General features: G+C 32.4%; 1 protein-coding gene and 1 long non-coding RNA gene across 4 annotated transcripts; both read right to left on the bottom strand.

Annotated features, from left to right (window-relative positions):
* Positions 1-2,348: 2,348 nt before the first annotated feature.
* Positions 2,349-17,428, bottom strand: LOC139526879 (uncharacterized). 2 transcript variants are annotated; one of them, XM_071322028.1, is made up of 5 exons: positions 17,285-17,428; positions 7,766-7,933; positions 6,527-6,691; positions 3,148-3,304; positions 2,349-2,942 (listed from the first exon to the last, which is right to left on the bottom strand). In XM_071322028.1, exons 1-5 carry the CDS (start codon positions 17,334-17,336, stop codon positions 2,822-2,824), a joined length of 663 nt encoding a protein of 220 aa, XP_071178129.1. In that variant the 5' UTR covers positions 17,337-17,428; the 3' UTR covers positions 2,349-2,821. The 2 variants fall into 2 exon arrangements, with proteins under 2 accessions (XP_071178129.1, XP_071178122.1); XM_071322021.1 differs by lacking the exon at positions 17,285-17,428 and adding an exon at positions 9,338-9,579.
* Positions 17,429-19,039: 1,611 nt separating this feature from the next.
* LOC139519224 (uncharacterized) lies at positions 19,040-25,369 on the bottom strand. Of its 2 annotated transcripts, none has more exons than XR_011663541.1 (4): positions 25,253-25,369; positions 20,027-20,236; positions 19,526-19,620; positions 19,040-19,159 (listed from the first exon to the last, which is right to left on the bottom strand). It is a non-coding gene; the product is annotated as an uncharacterized lncRNA (long non-coding RNA). The 2 variants fall into 2 exon arrangements; XR_011663538.1 differs by lacking the exon at positions 25,253-25,369 and adding an exon at positions 21,590-21,802.
* Between the last annotated feature and the right edge of the window lie 142 nt (positions 25,370-25,511).

Genomic DNA, 25,511 nt, shown 5'->3' with positions numbered 1-25,511 from the left:
CTAACAATGATCACTGCCCTTTCCTCGATCTTGATATCTATATCATTAACGGGAAGCTTAATACAAAAATTTATGATAAAAGAGATGATTTTTCATTTCCTATCGTTAATTATCCATTTTTAGATGGTGACGTTCCCTTGTCACCATCTTATGGTGTTTATATATCTCAACTTGTACGATTCGCTCGTGTTTGTAACACAGGCACTTGTCTCAGAAAATTTTTCCTATATATACCTTAATATAACACAAGGTAGTACTTAACTTGCATTTTACAAAAATGTCAGGTGGTGACGAAATTCTGTTATATGCCGCTTTGTAGGCTGTCAACCCCACTTAAACTTGTTATATCGTAAATCTAAATTGATTTATCTTTACAATGGTTTATCATGAACATGCCTACATTTGTTGTCGGAATCATCCGTAGCAATCCTACCCAAATATGTCAATCGTAATAATTTTGCAAACCGCTGAAGAATTGGCAATAAAAGCGTCACGTCTCCTTATATATCTCGATTTCCGATTGGTCAATTTTTATGGAAAGTCTAAATGATTCTCAGAGTTATCTGATCTTGTTTCATTTCATACGTAAAGTCAAGAGAGAGTCTGCATGACATTGACGTCATGGGAAAATTTGTAATTTATTACATAGACTGGTTCGCCTGTCTAGATCAATGTGCATATTACATATTTCATATAGAACAAGGTGATTATATATAGCGGGATCCCAGTCTACTTATTACACATACCACAAATAACACTTGTTGGATTTTTTTCACGGTATCGTAATTATACAATTTTAAAAATTACAAACTGGATGATAAGTTCTATTCATACGAAAACTAACAGTATTTTCTGAAACAATTTTTATAATTAATCATTTACTGCGAGACGTGTATTGCCAATTTTGTGTAGGTTGACGAAATAATTACGATTGACATACTTGGGTAGGATTGCTACGGATGATTCCGACAACAAAAGTAGGCGTGTTATACACCATTGTGAAGATAAATCAATTTAGATTTACGGCATAACAAGTTTTATTGGGGTTGACAGCCGAGACATGGCATTTTTAATGGAATTTCGTCACCACATGACATTTTTCTAAATCGCGAGTTAAGTACCTTATACATGTTATATAAAGGTATATAGGGGAAAAAAATCTGAGACAAGTGCCTTTGGTTTGTTACAACGTATTAGTTAGCGAGAGAAATTTATGTATTACTGATAAATTATTACACCAGGGTTTTCGATATCACAAACTAGTCAAAACATTTACTAAATTTTATCATCGGTATAAGGAAATAATTCGAAAATATAACTCAACATGCAGACATCTTATACGTTCATGTATTTCACATCCAATCTTTTATGGTAATATTCTTTACAAAGCACAAAAATGTCAGTATTCACCTCAAAAGCTTACAAAACCTTTAAACAGACTTATAAAGAAGGGAAATAGTTACGATTAAATACTGTTGAAGAAATAATCTTTCAATCAGTTTAATTGAGGTCTGGAGCTTGCATGTCAGTTAACTGCTAGTAGTCTGTTGTTTTTTATGTATTATTGTCATTTTATTTATTTTCTTTTGTTTCATCTTCTGACATTGGACTCGGACTTCTCTTGAACTGAATTTTAATGTGCGTATTGTTATGCGTTTACTTTTCTACATTGGCTAGAGGTATAGGGGGAGGGTTAAGACTCATAAACATGTTTAAACCCGCCGCAATTTTGCGCCTGTCCCAAGTCAGGAGCATCTGGCCTTTGTTAGTCTTGTATGATTTTTAATTTTAGTTTGTTATGTATAATTCGGAGTTTAGTATGACGTCCATTATCACTGTACTAGTATACATATTTTTTAAGGGGCCAGCTGAAGGACGCCCACGGTTACGGAAGTTTCTCGCTACATTGAAGACCCATTGGTGGCCTTCTGCTGTTGTCTGCTCTATGGTCGGGTTGTTGTCGATTTGACACATTCTCCATTTCCTTTCTCAATTTTAATAAAACTAACATTAAAACAATCATTATTTTTAACTGGTGTCTTATTGCCATTTTATCCGATGTCCATTTCAATTTTAACAGCAATTTGTGGATTATGAAAACACCCATATGAACTTTCAGAGAACCAAAAGTCACGGTTAGGAAAGAACTTGTTTGTGAGGCAAACAAACTTACGTGCGCAATCAAAATATTCCATGTGCATTTTGAATATAAAAATATGGAATTGTGGTATTCTTACATTAAGAAATTTGCTCAAAAACGAACAGAGGGCAAACATCCTTAGGAACTACAAGTAATTGTATCGTCATAAAAATGAGCAAAGCAAATACGGTATGTTTAAACAAAATGATTTGTTCTTTTTGTTTTATTTTTTAAGGAAATATTTTATTCCACTTGAAATGAAACATAATTATAAATATATATCATGATCAGATTAAAACACAACAATTCAACATCATTAAAATATTAGAAATCAACAATAAACAAACACGCCTGCGTGCAGATTCTATGAATCTATGTACATTGTAAAATTAAAAAAAAAATGACTTAAAATAGTCTACACAAATGAGATACATTTTCATCTACAAAAATGAGATACACTGAGTCTAGAAAATTTTCATCTACAAGAATGAGATACACTGCGTCTAGACAATTTTCATCTACAAAAATTAGATACACTGCGTCTAGACAATGTTCATCTACAAAAATGAGATACACTGCATCTAGACAATTTTCATCTATAAAAATGAGAAACACTGCGTCTAAACACGTGAGTATAGTCGCCTGCTGTGATTGTAACTTCTTGTAAACATCCGGTATAATCTAATATTTCTTAGGAGGGAGATTATCATTGGTAGTAACGACAACTGGACCATTACTATCTTGTGGAGCTTTGTACATTTCTTTTTTTAGCATAGCTGCCAGGCGTTTTCTTCTCCAAAGGCTGTAAAATATAAATTTAATAATAAAAAACAACCCATGCAACTTCAATATGAATCTAAGGTTAAAAAAAGTGAAGAAGAAATTGAACTGATTGGAAATGCATGCAAGACGTCTTCTAGATTAAGACAAATACAAACATCTGATGTCCCTTCTTGGTAAATATTAGAAAAACAGAAACTATAAAAAAAAAAAAAAAAAAAACTTACTATATAGCAACCATGGAGATCAATACACCAGCAATTATCACTGATCCGATTACCAAAACAACATATCGATTGTTTCGATGACATCGATGAAACTTCTTTCCGTAATCTTCTTCTTGTTCTTCACAATCATCATCATCATCATCATCATCGTCCTTTTCTAAAGATATAAATATAAAAAGGAACTCAATCACCCTTTATGAAAATAGCAACGCTTTATTCCCTATGTCCATTATCAGTATGTTTCAGAGTAATACGTTCCATTATATTTAAGGATTAATTTCATTATGGAATATGTCGAATAAATAAGCATTCATTTTAAGTATCATACATGCACTGATGCTGGATTCTCACACCTATTTCATATGCAAAATATTGGCCAAACAAAATGGTTACCTATCTAGTTAACAAGGAAACAGTCAACAGGATGACATGACGAGTTTATCCCTTTTCACCCCTTTTTGTTCTTATATAGTTACACCACCCTGCCAGCTAAGGGGAGTGTTTGGTGCCAGCAAACTAGTTTAATCTCGCCACATTCTGTACTGTGCATTTCGCTAGTCAGGAGCCTGTAATTCAGTGGTTGCCGGCGTTCGTTGGTGTATGATATATACGTTGTTCATTTTTTTTCTATAAAAGTTAGTTTTCTCATTTGAATTGTTTTACAATTCATATTTCTGTGTTTTTATAGCTGACTTTGCGGTATATGTTTTACGGAAGCCGTAAGGGAACACAGAAAAAATAAGATTTTTTTTAATTGGAGATCACGATAAAACATTACCGTTTTACCGAGATCTCGATCAAAAATATATCGTTATCTCGATAAAACGAAATTGTTAAATCGAGATCTCATATTATTATATCGTTATCTCCATTTATTATATTGAGATCTCGGATTATGATATCGTTATCTCGATTTATTAAAACGAGACCCTCGGATTATAAAATCGTTATCTCGATTTATTAAAACAAGATCTCGATAAACCGAAACTGTATTTCTGAATTCGTCATTTTTATATTATCTAACAAATATTCAAAGCACTCTTGGATTTCCCAAACTTCGGCCTCACTCTCTATGGATTTTACTAACCCTCTATGGATCCGTAGGGGTCAGTAGCGAACCATCTATAATACTAAAATTACGAGGTCCAATTTGTCAGACGTCATCACGTAATAAAAACGACGAATCACAGAATTTAACTTTATATATAACTAATATAGTACAAAGGTGTAGATTAAAAATTACTCCACTCCAGGCCCTTTTGTTTTCCACGTAATTAATATTGCCAATAATTAAGAAGTTCCGGGTCGAGTCCGCTACCGATACCAATAGTGTATTCACCTATTACCTATTACCTTATCTGTACGTTCCGCATCTGACAGGCGCACCACCAAACGTTGTATTCAGGATTAATATGCTACTAGAACACACCCGCGAAATCGCGGGCATTCAGAGCGTAGTTTAAAGTATGTAAAGTGTTGTTTGAAGAATTTTGTGAAATATTGAATGACTGGAGAATTTCAGCAAAAGTATCATAAATCATAGGTTATTGGGGACAGGAAAATGTTTTTTTTAATGCCTCCTCCTTTATTTCCAAAATTTCCAATTTGTGGTTTTCTATCAATTTCAATATGAATATACATTTAGTACATGCATGTTATGAACATTTAAGTAAGGAGCCTGTAATTCAGTGGTTGTCGTTTGTTTATGTGTTACATATTTGTTTTTTCGTTCATTTTTTGTACATAAATAAGGCCGCTAGTTTTCTCGTTTTACATTGTTTTACATTGTCATTTCGGTGCCTTTTAAAGCTGAGTATGCGGTATGGTCTTTGCTCGTTGTTGAAGACCGTACGATGACCTATAGTTGTTAATTTCTGTGTCATTTTGGTCTCTTGTGGAGAGTTGTCAACATGGCAATCATATCACATCTTCTTTTTTTTGTAATCAATGAATTTTGTAAAAGATTTAATGACTGGAGAATTTCAGAAAAGGTATTAAAAGTGCACATAAATAATTTTAGCGCTTATCTGTATCTATATATAAATAAAGTGTGTTTACTTTCAATTCTAAGTTTTCTAATCGATCCATGGTGGTCATTTATATAGTATACAGACCCTCTCTATTTTTAATAAACTCTGTGACCACCGTGGATAGTAAACGTGAAAATGATAGCAGATAGAATTCTGAAAATACACTTTATAATATTCGTAGTATATGTATGTTCAAAGTATACAGAAAAACGCAAACCGGAAGTATAATCTGACTTAAAATTTTGTCCAATGACGGGACAATATCCGGATGCCCCTTTTCTCGTTTTTCTCCCAAAATAACTCAATCTGAATAATCATATGAATGGATGACAAATGCGACTATGCACTGTACCTATAGGACACAGAGGCGTGTTGATTAATTTATTGTGGAAAGAAGAGAAGCGACACCCAAAATGAGGTCTTCTCGTTTAATAGTATAGATATACACGGGTCATAACCACAGGGTTGACACTACTAAATTGTCAAATTGTTACCTATTGTAGTATTTTAATCAGTAACACTTTCTAAGATAACAATACGAATACTAAAAATTTGGACTAAAAATAAGGCGCCGGTATAGGTACAGTTTTCAATTTGTTAGTGCGCATGACGTAAAACAGCGAAACGAGAATTCAACTTTATTTATAACTTATATAGGACAATGCTGTTGATTAAAAAATACTCCATTCCAGGACCTTTTGTTTTCCAAATAATTAATATTATTGTTTTTCAGTTCGACGGGTTCAAACAGAAAGACTTGAAAGCAGAGAAAAACTGTGTATCTTATAAATCGGCATGACTTTATCAGATGACAATAATAATACTAAAATAAGGCTTGCGCATAGTTATATATACTTTAATTCAGTCACGGACCCGTGATATCACGGACCCGTGATATCACGGGTGTGTTCTAGTATAACTTATAATATCACCTTGGCCGGACGCATTATTCTGATGCTGTGGCTCAGTCTTTGTTCTTACTCCTTGATGCCGCGTGCTTGCGAAGATGTAGAATATAACAATTTGAAAGTATTTTTTGGTTTGCTGCGACCTGGGATCGAAACCAAATATCTTCCACACTCAAGGTGAGACATCATCGAGGCGGTTTAAATAAATAAAAAAAACATACGAACACTTTGTATGAACAAATAGTTTTAAAATTGACTGTGACTGCGATATACAAAAAATGACTTTGCACAAATAGAAAAGACGTATAGCAAACTTTATAATATGCGTTTCTATAAAATAAACACTACAAATGGAAATGAAAGACGTATAAATGTATAAACAAAAAAGAAACAATAGATTAACTGTGTACGAGTACTGTATAATTGAAAATCACAACTTACTGAAACAATAAGCTTCGTCCGTTGTAGCAGTTGCATTGAGATAGTAGACATTGTGTTCTCCACAGTTGTGAACTTTAATGCTGTAGATTTTTTCACAAGCGTTTGTCTCACTATAGACACACCCGTCTAGGGCTACTTCATCACCTTCATTTTCTGGGAAGGATCCTATAGCAAAATATTCAAAGGATAAACAAATTTCCAAAGTTCATTATCAGTATGTTTTGGAATACAACTTTATAAAAAAAATCATTATACTATTTCTAAAAAGTTTCATATGTTGACAGTATTAAACATATTTTAAAACGTATGGCATGCAACGTTTTCGATTATTTTCTAAAAAATGGAATTATTTTTAAACACATTACATACTTATAAAACCTGATTTATGCTTTTGGAATTAAATATGGCTTGTTTAGAAATGAATATTTCATCATTGTTTACTTTTTTGTGTATGTCAATAGATTTTAAGACGGTACGAAAGTTTTTTTTTCGAATAACCTTCGCCAGGTACTTTCATATGGAAAAATTTGGGGTACTTTGCTAATTTGCATAGCGGCCATTTTGCCTTTTCATGGCGACAGCCATTACACTATGGTTATATTCCTATGTTGTTTCAACAATTTGTCCGCATATGAGATGAATTGTAAATGTGTTTATGGTTTTGTTCGTGTACAAAAGAACAAACAGTGTCTACTTTGAAAACGTTCGGCCTTTTTATTTTGAAAATCGGAAGCGTAACCGTATAGTATAAGTTAAAAACACCTTGTAGGTTTTATATTAAAGTTAAATAACTTTTCACTTACCTGCTTTCTTAAGTTTTTGGCCAAATTCTTTTAGAAACATGATGATTTCAACCTTACCATTTCGTAAAAAAAAAAACTTTTCAGAATTTTCCTTTAGATACAAGTTGTTTGTATAAGCCAAATGAAGTTTTCAAATACACATGAGTTTTAGATTCATGACAGATAAGGACTGGATTATCCGCAAATTTGATATAATTCATATTTTCAATTTTAAAGTAAGGGAAGTCATTTAATCAAAAGGCCCAATTCACGTGTTACTAATCAAATGAATAAAGTACCCTTGATTTTACCATATGTTCGAGACGAAAAATGTGGGCTGTCAAAAAGATCTGTATACAAACAACATCGCAACAACAAAATCATATAAAATCATATAATGGAAAATTATAAATAATTGAACAGTATTATCAGTTGTTTTTAATGATCATTTGCGTACCTCTTGCCCATATTGGAGACGGTATAAATGCACAGGATCCGGGAATATCATTTTCATTGAGTAACTCGTGGTGTTTCATCCTGTACCATCCTAAAATTAGTGTGTTATGATTCGTCCCCCTGTCAAGTCTTGTTGCTAAATCACATTCTTCTGACTCGGAGCTATCAGCTGAAACAATTACATTTAAAATAAATACTTTACCATGTATTCTATTTATAATAGTTCAATGTTTTGAAACATGGAAGTCTAAACAAACAGGAAATCTTTCCCTCGTTTTCGTGGATTTTACTTTCAATTATCATTGCATTTTTCAATATAAGTTGTTTGCTTCGTCACTGAAAAAGTTGCTATTTGAAAAGAAATCATGACATTGAGGAAATACAATGTATACATACTGCATTGGAGACCAATATAATGCGCGATTAGGGAAGGTATATACAGAATGTATTGTGAGGCGTAAGTTGAATATCAAAAGCGTGAGTAATTTTCTTCGATTGCTGAAGAGTTTTATTGAAGAATATCGTCTTTTAAAACAACGTCATTTTGAAGAGTTGGATCGCTATTGTAATATATAATTTTTTTTTGTTTTAAATTTCACTAGAAAATCGTATGTTTATTTTGTAATTATCATGTGCAAGAAAAAGCAGTATCAAAATTCAAATGATGAAAAAAACTACAGCACCAACATAATAATATAGAATCGGAAACGATAAGTCCAGAAGTTATCGTACAAAACAAATGGGAGAAAAAATTAAACACAATAAACTGTAAAAATAAGTTAATCAATTAAAACAACAAAACAGGCATTATAAGATGTGTCCCCTAAAACAACAAAAAAACGCGGTCACTAGAACCACGAAAGACAGGGCAACTGGAACCCAAGATTAATAGCTGGACACCGTTTTTTTCAACATTTTTTTTTTACATTTTTTTGATTTTTTTCTAATGAAAAATATAAGATGGTCTCTAAGTCTTCAGTTTACTTCCCCAGACATACATTATTGTTGTTTGCTGTTTTGATATTATTATTATTCAGTGTTATGTATGTGTCGAAGAACTGTTGGATACTGGTTTAAATAAACATGCAAACATATAGTGTGTAAAATTTACAATTATATACACAGTTTTTATAAAAAAAATAATCAGTATACATCAGTAATCAGAAATCATGTTTTTTTATTATATGTTTTGAATTTTCTCTAATTTTAAAGGTATTTCATAAATTAACCATTTATAACAATATATTATTTGTACTTCTTAATTTAACGATTTAGCAGTTCAATACATTTTGTATAATTTATCTTATTTTTAAGATAGACATTGAAATCTTATTATAATAATTGTTTTTTTTTATATAAATACTTATGATTACGGTATGGTTGACATGGTTGTGTACACTCGAACCAAAATTACAATAGAATTACCGATTTTCTTTTGATCAGGCAAAAACGATTTAAAATCTCTATTTAAAATTTAACTTGTGATTTATTTTTCGTTGTTGTTTACTCGTTTTCTATATATACATTGAAAGATATGTCAACAAGTTTTATCAAAGTTCAAAGTTTAACTTACCATTTACAGTTATGCTGCTGAAAACTATAAGTAAAGCCAACAGAAATATCTTCATTGCTAACAAGTCTAGCTTAGACCAACTCCAAAAGATATTGTATGCATATAAACCAGATTTAACCTAATATTATCTAACCGTCTCTTTAATTATAAATCCTATATCCCGACCTCAGGGTCGTTTTACACAGAATTTGTCAATAGCACATTTACATCAAGTCATGCATGGTATTATAGATTTCAGTACTGCACGAAGTAGGTATACTTCTATTTAAATATTACAATCAAATATTTGAATTACAAAAGTTATTTGAAGGTTGTTCTATTTTTGTAATTCGTGATCGAATTGAATTGATTTTGAAGTGAATGATCTACAGATATAAGAAGATGTGGTATGAGTGCAATGAGAACTCTCCATCCAAGTCAGAATTTGTAAAAGTAAACCATTATAGGTCAAAGTACCGTCTTCAACACGGAGCCTTGGCTCACACTGAACAGTTTATCATATTAATATATATATGGCCCCAGAAATGACTAGTGTTAAACCATTCAAATAGCTAAACCAACAGTCTAAACTATTACAAAACGAGAAACACTTATGAACCACATCAACAAACGACAACCAACGAACACCAGGGGCCGTGTCAATGAAAGTATCCTAGGATATGTCCTAAGATATGTCTTAGGACGTTATTTAGGATGGTCTTAGGACGTGTCTCAGACATGTCTTAGGATGTAAAACAAAGCTGTCTTAGGACAGTCCTAACTACGATGGTCCTACACATTTTTTTAATTGAAAAAATATGTTGAGATTGCTATGACATAGATTTAATGGTATTTTAGTATCTATATGTATAAAGAGAGGGAGGAGGACTTTTATATGGAAAACAATTAACGCAAAATAAAAGTTTAAGATTTATTTTTAAATAATAAATAACGTTGTTTAATAATATGATAAAAGATATATAAATGAATTTAATACGAAAACAAAAGTAAATAGTCACGAAACTTTGTTAAATGCGATATTCGTGCTGCAATTTTAGTCGATGAACTAGTTTTGTCCTTAGGTCCACTCGATTTTATTACATGTATCGAATGAGGATTAGTTAAAAAAAAAAAAAGTCATATTTTCCCCATTTTTAAATTAATATTGCACCGTTTTTAGTTTAGCCGCAAAAATGTTGCTTTAATGCTTGTATGTTTTAGGCTTCAAAAAAGGCAGCACGAAATAATCTAATGTAATACAATTAAATCTTTAACAAAAATTAAAAAAATATTTGTTGTATTAATTTAATTCTCATAACAGTATGATTGTTTAATATTGTATATGTATTTTTAGTATTGAGTTTATGCCATATTTGTTGTTTTTATTACGTTTTAGGACATTGTAACCTTTAGGACTATCCTAAGACACCTATTTGTATGTCCTAACTTTAGGACCAAATTTAGGACATATCTTATTTTAGGAGACTTTCGTTTACCTGACTTAGGACTAAGACGTGTCCTAAGACCATCCTAAGACATGTCCTAGCCCTAGGACAGCTTCGTTGACACGGCCCCTGGGCCCAGTTTCACGAAGCTGTCTTAGGACTAAGACATGTCTTAGGATGGTCTTACGACATATCTTAGTCCTAAGTGGGTTTCACAAAGCGGTCCTAAATTAGGACATCTCTTAAAGTTGGTCATAAAGTTAGGACAACGCGAGAGGTGTCTTATGATGGTCTTAGGATAGTTATACGTTTATTAATATAAATTACACTCATTTTTTGTATTAATTTTGAAAAAAAATATCTTATTATTATCTAATTATCTATTCCCTGTTCCTGCTTAAAACATATATACATTGACGGATAATCAGGATTTGTCAACAATGAAAGTTCGATGTATTGATATAAAAATTGCACGATTTTATCTCTTAACCTTTTATAACCAATAAAGTCGAAATTGAATTCAACTCACTTGTACCAAAACAATGTCATAATTTTATATTCTTTTTTCTTAATTTTGCATTGAAAATTTCATATTTATATTGATGTATTGTTTAAAGATAATTTATATATAAATTATTTTTATTTTTTTATATTTATTTTGCAAATTATGTCATTATATTAATCAATACGTTTAGAATAATTTATGGTAAGACATACTACATTTACATGATTTTTTTCCGTAGATCATATTTATATTTGAAAATTTAAAGAACTTGCGACAGGTTTAGGATGTCTTAGCTAAGATGATCCTAAGACAGCTTCGAGACGAGGTCTGAGATATGTCCTAGGATAGTCATAAGAGGATCATAAGACATGTCCTAAGATATTTCTTATGCCCGCGTCACATTGTCCCGATTTTTACGCCGATAGCAACACGATTATGGAAATTTTCAAAATCGGGACTGATCGTATCCAGATCGGGCTATTCGTAGTGTCATCTTTAACTATCGTAGAACCATCGGCCACTTTTTCTAGCCTACGGGGACAACTTCGGGAAGGGTTCTAAATTTTTTAACATGTTAAAAAATCCCCGAAGGTGCGTCCGATGTTGAGGGTTCGTATTGAGTTCGTATCACAATCCTCACCATCGTAATGTCACCGGGAATGCATCTTTGAACATCGTATTGCATTCGTGTTTCCATCGTTTCCATCGGGCAGTTTTGACATTACGATGTCTTCACGAATGAATCACGAAGCTACCCGAAGGTCTTACGATGGCAACACGACTTCGTGAAGACCTCGTAATCCCGTCGTGCCATCGAATAAAAGTACGAAGGCGACAAGATGGAACTACGACGGCAATAAATCCAGCTAAATGTAAGTTAATTTTCGCGCTTAAAATATATTTAAAGTGATATGCGCGATATGCACTGGTCAGTCTGATACGACAGTTAAGAACGACGTTCACAAAACATTGAGCTCATATCATATAATTCTATGAGAACAAGAAAGGCGACAGCGTTGTTTCTATTAATTCAAATGGAACAAGAAGAGCAGCTATTACAGGCTCAGGATTTACTTTTACAAGTAAAATATTATTTTTTGTCTATTTTTCATATCAAGTAACATAATGAAAATCATAAACGCGCCTCGTACACCAACACTGCAGGTACACGTATATAGGGAAACCAACTTTTTCTTCATTATTCTGATTTTTATGTATCGTCTGAGTTGTTGTCACACGAATGTTTACTCCATAACCATTTTTTCTATAATGTCATATTTTGCCGCATTTGTTGCTTTCCCCACATCCTTCCTTTTGTCTATATATTTATGATATTCTCCTGGAAAGAGCTCTTTTTTGAATAAAAGGGATCAAAGAACCCATTACCTTTAAGATAGATCAGTAAACATGGGGATATACTATGGGTGATTATTCAGACTAGTGCACACATTTGACAGTTCAAACAAGGCACTGCCGAGCGTGGCATCCCCTCGTATGTAACATATTGGGAACAAATATGGACACTATATTTGTATATGACACATGCAGAAAATGGTAAATTGAATATGCATATTTGATACATAAACACTTTTTTTAGAAATCAACTAAAGCATTCAGTAACTGGAAATACCTTTACTATTGTCTTTAGAACCAGCAGGTATAAAAATGACCAACCAATTTCCTGTGTATTATGCTATTTCAAGGAGAAAAAACAAGTACATCTGCATGACCTTGACCTTTGGCCTTATAAGTAAAAAATGTCAAATCATTACAAGGAGGAACAATATACCAAATGTGGTTAAAATCTTTTTAAAAATATTGGTTTTAGAGTGTACACAAGGGTGATATTGCCTTGAATTACAACTGCCACTGTGACCTTGACCTTTGAACTTTAAAGTCAATTGCGCTTAAGATATTCTTAACGAGTAACACCATACCAAGTTTTGCGCATTTTGGTTCTAGAGTTTTACCCTTCAAGCCCACGGTCTTCCGTCTTATGATTAAACCAGAAATTAAATGTACAATATAATATATATTCAATATTGATCAAACAATTTAAAACGCGTGATGCCTTCGGCATATAATTTAATTGCATCGTAAGCTGTACACGACGTCTTTTATACATCGTATGGCCATCGCACCATCATCGTAATCCATCGTGTAGCCTTCGTAATCCATCGTGTAGCCTTCGTGATCCATCGTGTAGGCTTCGGCTGAGATATGAAGCTTAAATACCCGTCTTCGGTTAACTTTCGTATTTCCATCTTTTGCTATCGTATATAATTTCGGCACCATCGTATAGACTTCATTATTCATCGTACTTGCTTCGGCCACTTTTTGGTATTTTAACGATTTCGGGAACAACTTCGTACGAAATTACAATTTTCGCATTCGGGTGTCCATCGTATATAAAAATCGGGACAGTGTGACGCGGGCATTATGACATGTCTTAGGATAGCTTCGTGAAACCAGCCCCTGGTCCCTGACTTAGGACAGGTGCAAACAAATCAAGATCTGCATGGTTTAGCAAGGATGTCAATGCTCAAGTATTTTTAGCTCACCTGGCCTAAAAGGCCAAGTGAGCTTTTCTCATCACTTGGCGTCCGGCGTCCGTCGTCCGTCGTCCGTCGTCGTCGTCCGTCGTCCGTCGTCGTCGTCCGTCGTCGTTGTTAACTTTTACAAAAATCTTCTCCTCTGAAACTACTGGGCCAAATTAAACCAAACTTGGCCACAATCATCATTGGGGTATCTAGTTAAAAAAATATGTCCGGTGACCCGGCCAACCATCCAAGATGGCCGCCGTGGCTAAAAATAGAACATAGGGGTAAAATGCAGTTTTTGGCTTATAACTCAAAAACCAAAGCATTTAGAGCAAATCTGACATGGGGTAGATTTGTTACACAGGTGAAGATCTATCTGCCCTGAAATTTTCAGATGAATCGGATAACCCGTTGTTGGGTTGCTGGCCCTGAATTAGTAATTTTAAGGAAATTTTGCTCTTTTTGGTTATTATCTTGAATATTATTATAGATAGAGATAAACTATAAACAGCAATAATGTTCACCAAAGTAAGATTTACAAATAAGTCAACATGACTGAAATGGTCAGTTGACCCCTTTAGGAGTTATTGCCCTTTATAGTCAATTTTTAACCATTTTTCCTAAATCTTAGTAATCTTTTACAAAAATCTTCTCCTCTGAAACTACTTGGCCAAATTAATCCAAACTTGGCCACAATCATCTTTTGGGTTAGTAGTTTGAAAATTGTGTCCGGTGACCCGGCCATCCAACCAAGATGGCCGCCATGGCTAAAAATAGAACATGGGGTAAAATGCAGTTTTTGGCTTATAACTCAAAACCCAAAGCATTTAGAGCAAATCTGACATGGGTTAAAATTGTTTATCAGGTCAACATTTATCTGCTCTGAAATTTTCAGATGAATCGGACAACCCGTTGTTGGGTTGCTGACCCTGAATTGTTAGTTTTAAGGACATTTTGCTGTTTTTGGTCATTATCTTGAATATTATTATTGATAGAGATAAACTGTAAACAACAATAATGTTCAGCAAAGTAAGATTTACAAATAAGTCAACATGACCGAAATGGTCAATTGACCCCCTTAGGAGTTATTGTTCTTTATAGTCAATTTTTAACAATTTTCATAAAATTTGTAAATTTTTACTAACATTTTCCACTGAAACTAATGGGCCAAGTTCATTATAGATAGAGATAATTTTAAGCAGCAAGAATGTTCAGTAAAGTAAGATGTACAAACACATCACCATCACCAAAACACAATTTTGTCATGAATCCATCTGCTTCCTTTAATATTCACATAGACCAAGGTGAGCGACACAGGCTCTTTAGAGCCTCTAGTTTTAATTACTTATGCTTATTATTAGGGCTGTTTGTGCTGATTAAAAGAAATATCGTCCTGAAACTGCATGTAATATTTGCCACTGGGATTACGCTACCGATAAACAATCAATCAAATTTAATTTGCAATTGCAATTATTTTATTATCTGTTTGAGAAGACACAAATTTGGGATTCATTTTTCTTTGTTAATTTTCAAAGACTTCATTTCTATATTTGTTGTCCATATGTGTAATGTCTTCATAGTGTCTTAATTTGCCCTTTTTATCAAATATAAAAAAAGAAGATGTGGTATGATTGCCAATGAGACAACTGTCAACAAGAGACCAAAATGACACAGAAATTTTAAACAACTATAGGTCACCGTACGTCTTTCAACAATGAGCAAAGCCCATACCGCATAGTCAGCTGTAAAAGGCCCCGACATGACAGTGTAAAACAATTCAAACGAGAAAACTAACGGTCTTATTTATATATATACATGTATATTAAAAAAAATGAACGAAAAACAAATACGTAACAAATAAACAAACGGCAACCACAGGCACTGAATTACAGGCTCCTGACAAGGGACAGGCATATACATAAATAATGTGGCGGGGTTAAACATGTTAGCGGGGTCCTAATCCTCCCCTAACCTGGGACGGTGGTATAACAGTACAACTATAACTAGAGGCTCTAAAGAGCCTGTGTCGCTCACCTTGGTCTTGTGCATATTAAACAATGGACACAAATAAATTCATGACATAATTGTGTTTTGGTGATAGTGATGTGTTTGTAGATCTTACTTTACTGAACATTCTTGTTGCTACAATTATCTCTATCTATAATGAACTTGGCCCAGTAATTACAGTGGAAAATATTTTCTAAAAATTTACAAAAATTTATGAAAAATGTTAAAATTAACTTTAAAGGGCAATAACTCCTTAAGGGGTCAATTGACTATTTTGGTCGTGCAAACTTATTTGTAGATCTTATTTTGCTGAACGTTATTGCTGTATACAGTTTATCTCTATCTATAATAATATTCAAGATAATAACAAAAAACAGCAAAATTTCCTTAAAATTACCAATTCAGGACAGTAACCTAACAACGGGTTGTCCGATTCATGTGAAAACATCAGGGCAGATAGATCTTGACCTGATAAACAATTAAACCCTGTCAGATTTTCTCTTAATGCGTCAGTTTTTGAGTTATAAGCCAAAAACTGCATTTTACCCCTATGTTCTATTATTAGCCGTGGCAGCCATTTTGGTTGATTGGCCAGGTCACGCCACACATTTATTAAACAAGTTACCCCAATGATGATTGTGGCCAAGTTCAGTTTAATTTGGCCCAGTAGTTTCAGAGAAGAAGATTTTTGTAAAAGATTACTAAGATTTACGAAAAAATGGTTAAAAATTGACTATAAAGGGCAATAACTCCTTCAGGGGTCAACTGACCATTTTGGTCATGCTGACTTATTTGTAAATCTTACTTTGCTGAACATTATTGCTGTTTACAGTTTATCTCTATCTATAATAATATTCAAGATAATAGCCAAAAACAGCAAAAATTCCCTAAAATTACCAGTTCAGGGGCAGCAACCCAATAACGGGTTGTCGGATTCATCTGTAAATTTGAGGGCAGATAGATTTTGACCTGATCAACAATTTTTCCTGTCAGATTTGCTCTAAATGCTTTGGTTTTTGAGTTATAAGCCAAAAACTGGATTTTACCCCTATGATCTATTTTTAGCCATGGCGGCCATCTTGGTTGGTTGGCCGGGTCACGCCACACATTTTTTAAACTAGATACCCCAATGATGATTGTGGCCAAGTTTGGTTTAATTTGGCCCAGTAGTTTCAGAGGAGAAGATTTTTGTAAAAGTTAACGACGACAGACGAAGGACGACGACGGACGACGGACGACGACGACGGACGCCAAGTGATGGGAAAAGCTCACTTGGCCCTTCGGGCCAGGTGAGCTAAAAATCAGTTGAAAAAGGCTTAACTCATCAGATGGCAAAATGCCTGGCCTCTCACAGTCGAAATTATCATAACTAGTTGCATTCAATGTGCTGCTCTGTTCCTGTGTAGATACCTTTTTACAATATGAAAATAAGATTGGTAGAATTGTATAAAACAGACACACTGAAGCTTACCTGGAACTAAGTATACTAGAAGAATCACTAGAATACTGTATGACGGTTGCATTGCTATTTTTATGTACAGTTTTCACATACATTGGTCACATTCACTCTTCAGTCACTAATACTTTTACAGGTAATCAATGAGAAATATAACCTATAAATACTCATTAAATATATATCCAGGTATATATTGATCAATATTTCAGAGCGTTCAGTTTTCTAAAGTAAGCATTTATATCAATGTTTAAATTTACTTTTGAGAAAGATGTTGAGAAAACATTGGAGTCAATCCATAATTTAGGTTTACTTAGAACAATATGGATACCAGTCAATCTCCGTTCTTTTTGTCAATCTATAAAAAGGACAGGCATCAAACCACTGCCTAATTCTGACTGCTTTATTTCAGTAGTCATATTTGAAAATCCCTTCTTCGTTTCTGAGATCATTCTTGGGGAGCCACCAATGTTATTTTTGGTAACAAAAGGCTCTTTATTCAATTTCTGTAGACAAAAACTTTTAAAAATGAAACAATTTTACATAGTTTGTGTTGAATTGGATATAATCTCCAGGCGAAATGAATATATCTCAAATGCGTTTACAAAACTAGCGTCTTATTCCTTCAAACAAGAAAATAGCATGGGGCAATCAAACACCATACGTCGGAGAAAGATTGATCATATCATAGGAAGAACTCGGAGACAAACGTCAAACCAAAATCACATATCAGAAAAACCTAATATTGGCTGGAATTCTTGCTGAAATCATAGAAATCAAATGTGTGTGAAAAAAGTGACACCTCTCAGATATTTTAATATTTCTCGCTATCAGAAATAGATTTTAACTCTTTTTACCACGTAATACTGTGGTTCGTATATTTTTTTTTAGTGTGGTTTGAAAATACTTAAATTAAAAAAACAACAACATCTTTACCGTTTACTAGTTTAAAATGGAAAAATGTTGACTAAAGAGTCAAATACCTAAGCCATTAGCAGGTATTAAATTGTTAAATTTCTTGGTTTATCAAAAACAATTGGAGAAAATGTAGCTGTATATGGAACAACTAAACCAATATGGGGTTTGTGTCTTTAAATAGCAGGCTGTTTCTTATAGTTAGGTTGCTGTCTCATACTCTACATCATCTCTTATTCTTGTCAACTCTGTTTACATGTCTTGGTTGGAAAGGATTTATGCCAACCTTCCGGGTCAAAGTGAAGAAAATACATTCTTGTTCTTGTGTGACATTCAGCCACAGGCAATATAATATAATATTTGTAAATCTACTTCATTGTTGATCGATTATTATGTTTTATTTATATTTGTTATGGATTTTTTTTGTTTTTTTTTTGTAATAACAATTTTTGTCTTTTTGAAACTCTCAACGATAAATTATTATTCACAAGTCCCAAATCAGGAGCATCTGGCCTTAATGTTCGTCTTGTATGTTTTTTCTTAATTTTAGTTCATTTATATGTTCCGGAATTTAGTGTGACGCCCATTTTCCTGCACTAGAACACATTTTTGTTTAGGGGAAGCTTAATCCCTCCACCGGTTGAGAGATTTTCTCGCTGTGTTGAAGAACTATTGGTAGCCTTGTGTTGTTCTTTGGTCGGGTTGTTGTCTCTTTGACACATTACCCAACTCCATTCTCAATTTTACATCAAATCATGTTATCGAGAATTTTATTCAGTGATGAATAAAGTATATTGGGTCTGTGGAACATAGCATTCATTCAAAATAAATGGTTACGAAATAAAGATGTAATTGACAAAGAATTATATGTTTTATTGAAATACAAATGAACACTTGTTACAATTGTCAGAATATTTAGTTGTTCATCTCGGTGAGTTGTAGCTGCACCATTCAATATTAGAAATCTTCGGACTTGATCTAAAATATAGCAAAAGTACAGAGTTTAGATATCAGCTTTGAAAATTAGTATACTATATATATATAGTAGAAGACTGGCTATAATTATTTACTATTCAAGTGTGTATTGCTATGCCACTGGAAGAACCTTGTCAGAAAACTTATTATCGGGGGAAAAAATCTGGAAATTTCATATGATAATTAGGAACAACATACAATTAAAAAGCCGAACTGGAAATGTATTATGATCAGCCGTGTAAATGGTACTCTCAATCTTTTTCTTGTCATTTCAGAAACGATTAAAGGATGCATTTCACAAATATGGAGCGGAGGACACAATTACAGATTAAAAGTTGCTCAGAATAAAGATAAAGTGAATAAACTCACCAAAAATTATCTGTTTTACACAGAAAATGCTTTTTAACCGGCAATGGTGTTTCCAGTGAAATTGAATAGGTTCAAGAAGAACAGTCCTCCTAACACTGCAAAAGAAAATATTATCATGGGAATACTGTTATTCTAAAAAAAAAATAGATTCACTTGTGTGTTAATTTTGCATTATGTTTTTAACAATAAAAAGACTTTGATAAAATGAGATATGCCGCGATGATGAAACAAGAATTACAAAGCACGATAATTATAACTAAGCACAAGAATTTTGCTCATTTAGTTTTGATTTTATTCTACAGATCTTGTGATATTAAAGAATCATATTTCTCAATGTAGAAATATTCTTAGATTTGTTAAATTCAAATTTATGATTTTCCTCATGATCATGCAGTTATCTTACTGCATATATATAGATAAATGATAAATGATAGATTTTAACGACACTTTTAAGATATGATTCCATGGTAATAAATGACATAAATATAAAGTTAAACTTACAGTAGTTGAAAAGTCTGGCCTGTTTAAGGGCTTGTTGACTGTTGGCTGCGTAACTGGCGTACTGTGCAACGTTTCTTTGTCCGTATCCATACTGTCCATACTGGGCTCCGGGGTAGTAGGCTGCAGAAACTACCATGGCCAAGATACAGGGGAGGACGATGCAGAGGATAATTTTGTTCATTTTGATTTTTTTTAGATGACTTTCACAATCTGAAAATGATAAAATAATTAGTCTTTATATAAAAAAAAAAAAGAAATTGTGGTATGATTGCCAATGAGATAACTCCCCACAAGAGACCAAATGAGACAGAAATTAACAACTATAGGTCACCGTACGGCCCTTAACAATGAGCAAAGCCCATACCATTAAGTATGAGTATATGAGTATAAATCTTAATCGAAAAAAAATATTATTAAATCTTAAGGTGTATAAACTTAAATTGTAAATAGAATGAAATTCAAAACAGTGTGGCTATGGCCATTGATTGACACATTAAATTCATCCATTGACTGGGACAATTTAGGTGAACGTTTGTATGCAACGACCACTGCTCACTATGTACTTTTTAAAGTGACTTAAACTATGGGGTCACCAAAGGTTCTCAACAGTTTAATAAAGTAATTCGAAAAATCAACCAGAAATAATACGATGTTTTGATTTATATCAATTATATAAATCAAAACATAAAGGTTATTCCTGATTAATTTTTCGAATTATTTTATAATTTAAGGCGTTAAGAAACCTTTGGTGACCCCACAGTTTAAATGTCTATCGTAGGTACGTCGTGAACAGTGGTCGTTACAGACAAACGTTCACGTAAATTGTCCCAGTCAATGGATGAAATTAATGTGTAAATCAATGGCCACAGCCACACTGTTTTGAATTTCATTCTATACAGAAACATAAACTGTCATACAAAAACTGGATAATCGGGTCTTATTCAGTGCCGTAGGTTGATAACCGAAAAAACTAAATATTCTTCTTTAAAATGACACGATGTTATGAAGCGTTCCATATATATAAACCTTTATAAATAAGCATCATATATTTTTTAATTCTACAGAATGTTGTCAAAAATGGAAATTTCAACAAAATACATTATTTTTCAAACAAAAATTCTGAAAAATTATTATTCATACTTTTTAATCGGCAATAATGCTCTTAATATGGTTATCTTTATATCTGAAAATTTATTTTCACGAATTCTTTAATTCATTGATTACAAGTTACATTACTAGCATATACCAATAAATCATAGTTACTAATGAAACACAAACAATTTGTGTTGTACTTCTTAAATTCTTAGAATTCTTAAAAATAAAAGACTTAAAAAACATGAAAATTATCACAATAAATTACAAATTCAGGAAAAAAAATTATGGAGTGCGTTTGCATAAATTTGATTCAAAAGCTTTACAAATTAGATTAAACTGAATTAGAAAAATATTAAAAACGTAACAACTTTCAGAATTTACCAATGCTGTAGATACATATAAAAAAACATAAGCATTTTTTTGTTAAATTTTGCCAATTTCAATTGCACCACAAGAAGTAAACCTTACCTTTGAGATTAGAACTGGAAGTGTATTTTGAATAGCTCTGTTTGGTATTTATACATGATTTTTTTCTTCATATTACGACATTTTACATGGACCGATATATCCGTTATAACTCTGGAACAGACACATGTAGTAATATTATTTCACCAAAACAAGTTCCTTGAATTTAACTAGACTAGGAAGTAAAACATGCAGTAAAGTAATGTTATTACATTTTTCCTGAACATAAACAATGCAAGATGCTTGATAGATTTCTTTACTTTTCATTTCAATGGTCTTTATTTTTATTTCCATGGTCTTTATTTTTTTCATTTCCATGATCTTTTTTTTCTTTTCCATGGTCTTTATTTTCATTTCCATGGTCTTTATTTTTTTCATTTCCATGATCCTTTTTTTCTTTTCCATGGTCTTTATTTTTCATTTCCATGGTCTTTATTTTTCATTTCCATGGTCTTTTTTTTTTCTTTTCATTTCTATGTTTTTTTTATTCATTTTCTTGGTTTTTATTTTCATTTCAATGGTCTTTATTTTTCATTTCCATTTAAGTTTAAACAGTTTATTGATAATGAATCAAACCAATATGTTAACAGGCAGTGTGTATGCCAACTATCTACTACAAGATATAGATTTGATAAAACTATTGAACTGATAAATGTATGATAAAATATTTTTATATAGCAAGTCATAGGGAGAATGTATTCCCTTTTTGTTTACTAGAGCATTAATTACAAATGTGAATAAAAAATTATAATATTGTAGAATATTTTGTAATATTTAAAAAAAGTTTTTTTTCAAAAATGTATAAATGAGTTTTATTTTTGAATATTCATTTTGTAATATCAAAAATTCGCGATTTATTAATATTGAAAAAAAACCAGTTGGTGAATTCTTTGCAGAGGAAAGTAGTTCCAAATGACCAGCGCTGTGCAATGTATGCATATTATCTAATCGGAATTACATTTTATCAGATTCCCGTTTCTCCCAATTTAAGTCTTTTGGGCACTTGACTTCTACCGTCAGTAGAAAACAGGTGTATAAAAAAAAAACAAGTTCGGAATCAATCCAAACTCACTACAATGAGCCATTTTATACGACACATCCATGTATTTTTGTTTCTTTACCATAATTTAAAATGTCAGACCACCACATATAGTAAACTAAGAGGAATTGATACATCTGCAGTATTACACAGAAGTGAGAAAGAACAAACAGACTTTCTGCATATGTGTTGCACAGTGATCTTCAGGTGTTGTAACTGAGAAGCATTCAATTTTTTCTTCAAGATTCGAGTTTTGGCACCAAAAGATATTTTCATCTATAGATATATTTTTTAATATTTTGATAAAATACTGAAGCCTTTTTTTTCGACAGAATTAAGATTTGTAGGAAACCGATTTAAAATTTTGAATACATGAATATATATTTGTAAATTTCTGTTCAGGTCCAGTACATTGACATCACATAAATATATCTTATTTGTTTGATTTATCCAATTAGTTTTTAACGTTTTCTTGATCAGAATCCAAGTTTAAAATGAAATTCATTGAATAACGAAAGTAATTTGAATTTGAATGAATGGATAAGCGTATATATATTCACAAAAAATCCTTCAATTAACGGAATCATACAAACATATCGCAAGTAATATTTTGATGTCAACAATGTATTTGTAAGGAGAAACATTGACTATCCATGTATTTAGGTGTTTTAAGAAACACGTAAATAACTGCAGTATAATTGGTTGTGGACGCTACATGTGTCTCTTCCGCGATAGATAGCAACAAGCTGAGAGTATTTATTATATCCTATTGAAAATTTGGCTCAGACAACGACACAGTTTGGAAACAGTGTTACACCTTCCAATATTAACTCAATCTGTAGTTTTATAGTAACTAACGTATATTAAAAAAGCACGCAATATGTTTATAAACAAAACTCATTAATCTTTATTCAATGTTGCTTTCATTTTTTACATCTGCTGTACTTGAATTGCCCGTTTATTGATTTTGAATCATAAAGATCTTAGATTGCACACACTCAGGGAAAGCCGATCTTATAGATGGATTCCCGGGGATGTAGTATGCTAATTTTTTAAGTCCTTTTTGGTCATATGACCTTCAACTGTTCCAGTTTTTAAAAAAATCTTGGCTTTCAAATATTCGCCTTTGGACGCTCGAACGCATGTTTATAAAGTGCTGTTTTCATTTTATTCAAATATGTATACCATAATGGTCGTGTTGATGTCTCTGACACATTCCCCATTTCGATTCTTAATTCTATTAAAAGAAACTACTAGTAGTACATACAGTACAAGCATGTGTTCCTCTGAAATGTATAACATATTTCCTTTCCATTGTGATAGTTATGATTTTGTTTTAAATAGCTATCAATAAGAAAAGTTTAACTGTAGCGTGTTTCGTTTTTCTTTACGCTAGATAAATTGAGAATGGAAATGGGGAAGATGCATATTTGTTCTGATACTGTACCATTAGTTGGCACAACATTGATAAGACCCTTTTCTGTCCTTATTGACTGTCCATATTTAAGTCAGGCATTCGGTTAAAGTTAATTGAAACAGGTATTTTCACTGTTGCAACAGTGCTTCAAGTCATGACGTCAGCAATATATAAAAATGCATCATTTTTAAAATTTTGCTATGCGATGAAAAGTTTTTGAGACACATCATTGCTTGTAAAATTGTAATTGCTCTCCTAGCTTTGAGCGATATAGCTGCCACCAATATTTGTGAAATGACCGTATAATATCCTTATATCATATAGTTTTTATAAAACAATATTCAACATCGATCACCAACCAACCACCTACTTATCCGAAAAAAAACCACCAGATGTTAATATAAAGATAGCGTATAAGATGTCAGGCCAAGTTGCACGATGATTTTCGTGATTTACGAATAATGTCCTTGTACCGATGATAAAATTTAGTAAATATTTTGACAAGCTTGCAATATCGAAATCCCTAGTTTAGTTATGTTTGAGGAATACAGAGATTTTTTTCGTTAAAATCAAATATAGTGTTACATACACAATCGAATCGAATTCGAACAAGTTGGGATATTTAAACAACATAAGATGGTGCCAATGGAACGTCCCAATCTTAAAATGAAAAATTAACAGTAGGAATTGCAAAATATTCTCTTTATCGTAAAATTTGGTATTAAGCTTCCCATTAAAGATATATAAATATCAAGATTCAGGAAAGGGCAGTGGTCATTGTTAGTATTAGCTATATTTAAATTCAGTTCAACAGGATAAATCTCTTTAGTGTACATACTGAAGTCGTCATTACTGAGAGACAAATACATGGTATTTAGTCATTGCCTAAATATATAAAAGTGTTACTAGTATCAGAGACATATATTATGAATGAAATTAAACAAGGAATAACTAATATAATGCGCCATATAAAATGTAGCACTGTAAATTCAAAGCAACTGAACAATTGGCTAAATAATTAACTACAAGGAAGGCATTTATTTGATGGAAACTGTAAACGCCGTGCAAAATAATCAAACTGAAACTACAAGACAAAAAGACAAATAAGTTCATACAGCATATATATAAAACGGATATTCTTCTGTTTGAATTTGCTGTTTAAAAAAATCGAAATTAATTGATTTAAGGAATACATCTTCATAATACTTACCTCTGATTTCTTGTCTGGTTTTGGTCTTTACCGTGGTCCTTTGGTCCGATATTTTTGGGTATGGTCAGCTCTTCAACGCGTGTATAAGGTTTTGGGCTTGAGTTAAGGTAACAGTTTTAAAAAAAATCGTTTAAATTAAATCAAAAAATATTCTCAAGGTAAATATTTTCGTAGATAGAGTTTTTTTTACAGATTTTACCATGCTTTTTTAAACAATAAAATTAAAAAAAATATGGTCCCCGTGATATAGAAGTTTGAA

Source organism: Mytilus edulis, chromosome 1 (assembly GCF_963676685.1).
Source record: "Mytilus edulis chromosome 1, xbMytEdul2.2, whole genome shotgun sequence".
In the NCBI taxonomy this organism is placed as follows: domain Eukaryota; kingdom Metazoa; phylum Mollusca; class Bivalvia; order Mytilida; family Mytilidae; genus Mytilus; species Mytilus edulis.
This window is presented reverse-complemented; position numbering and strand designations above follow the sequence as displayed.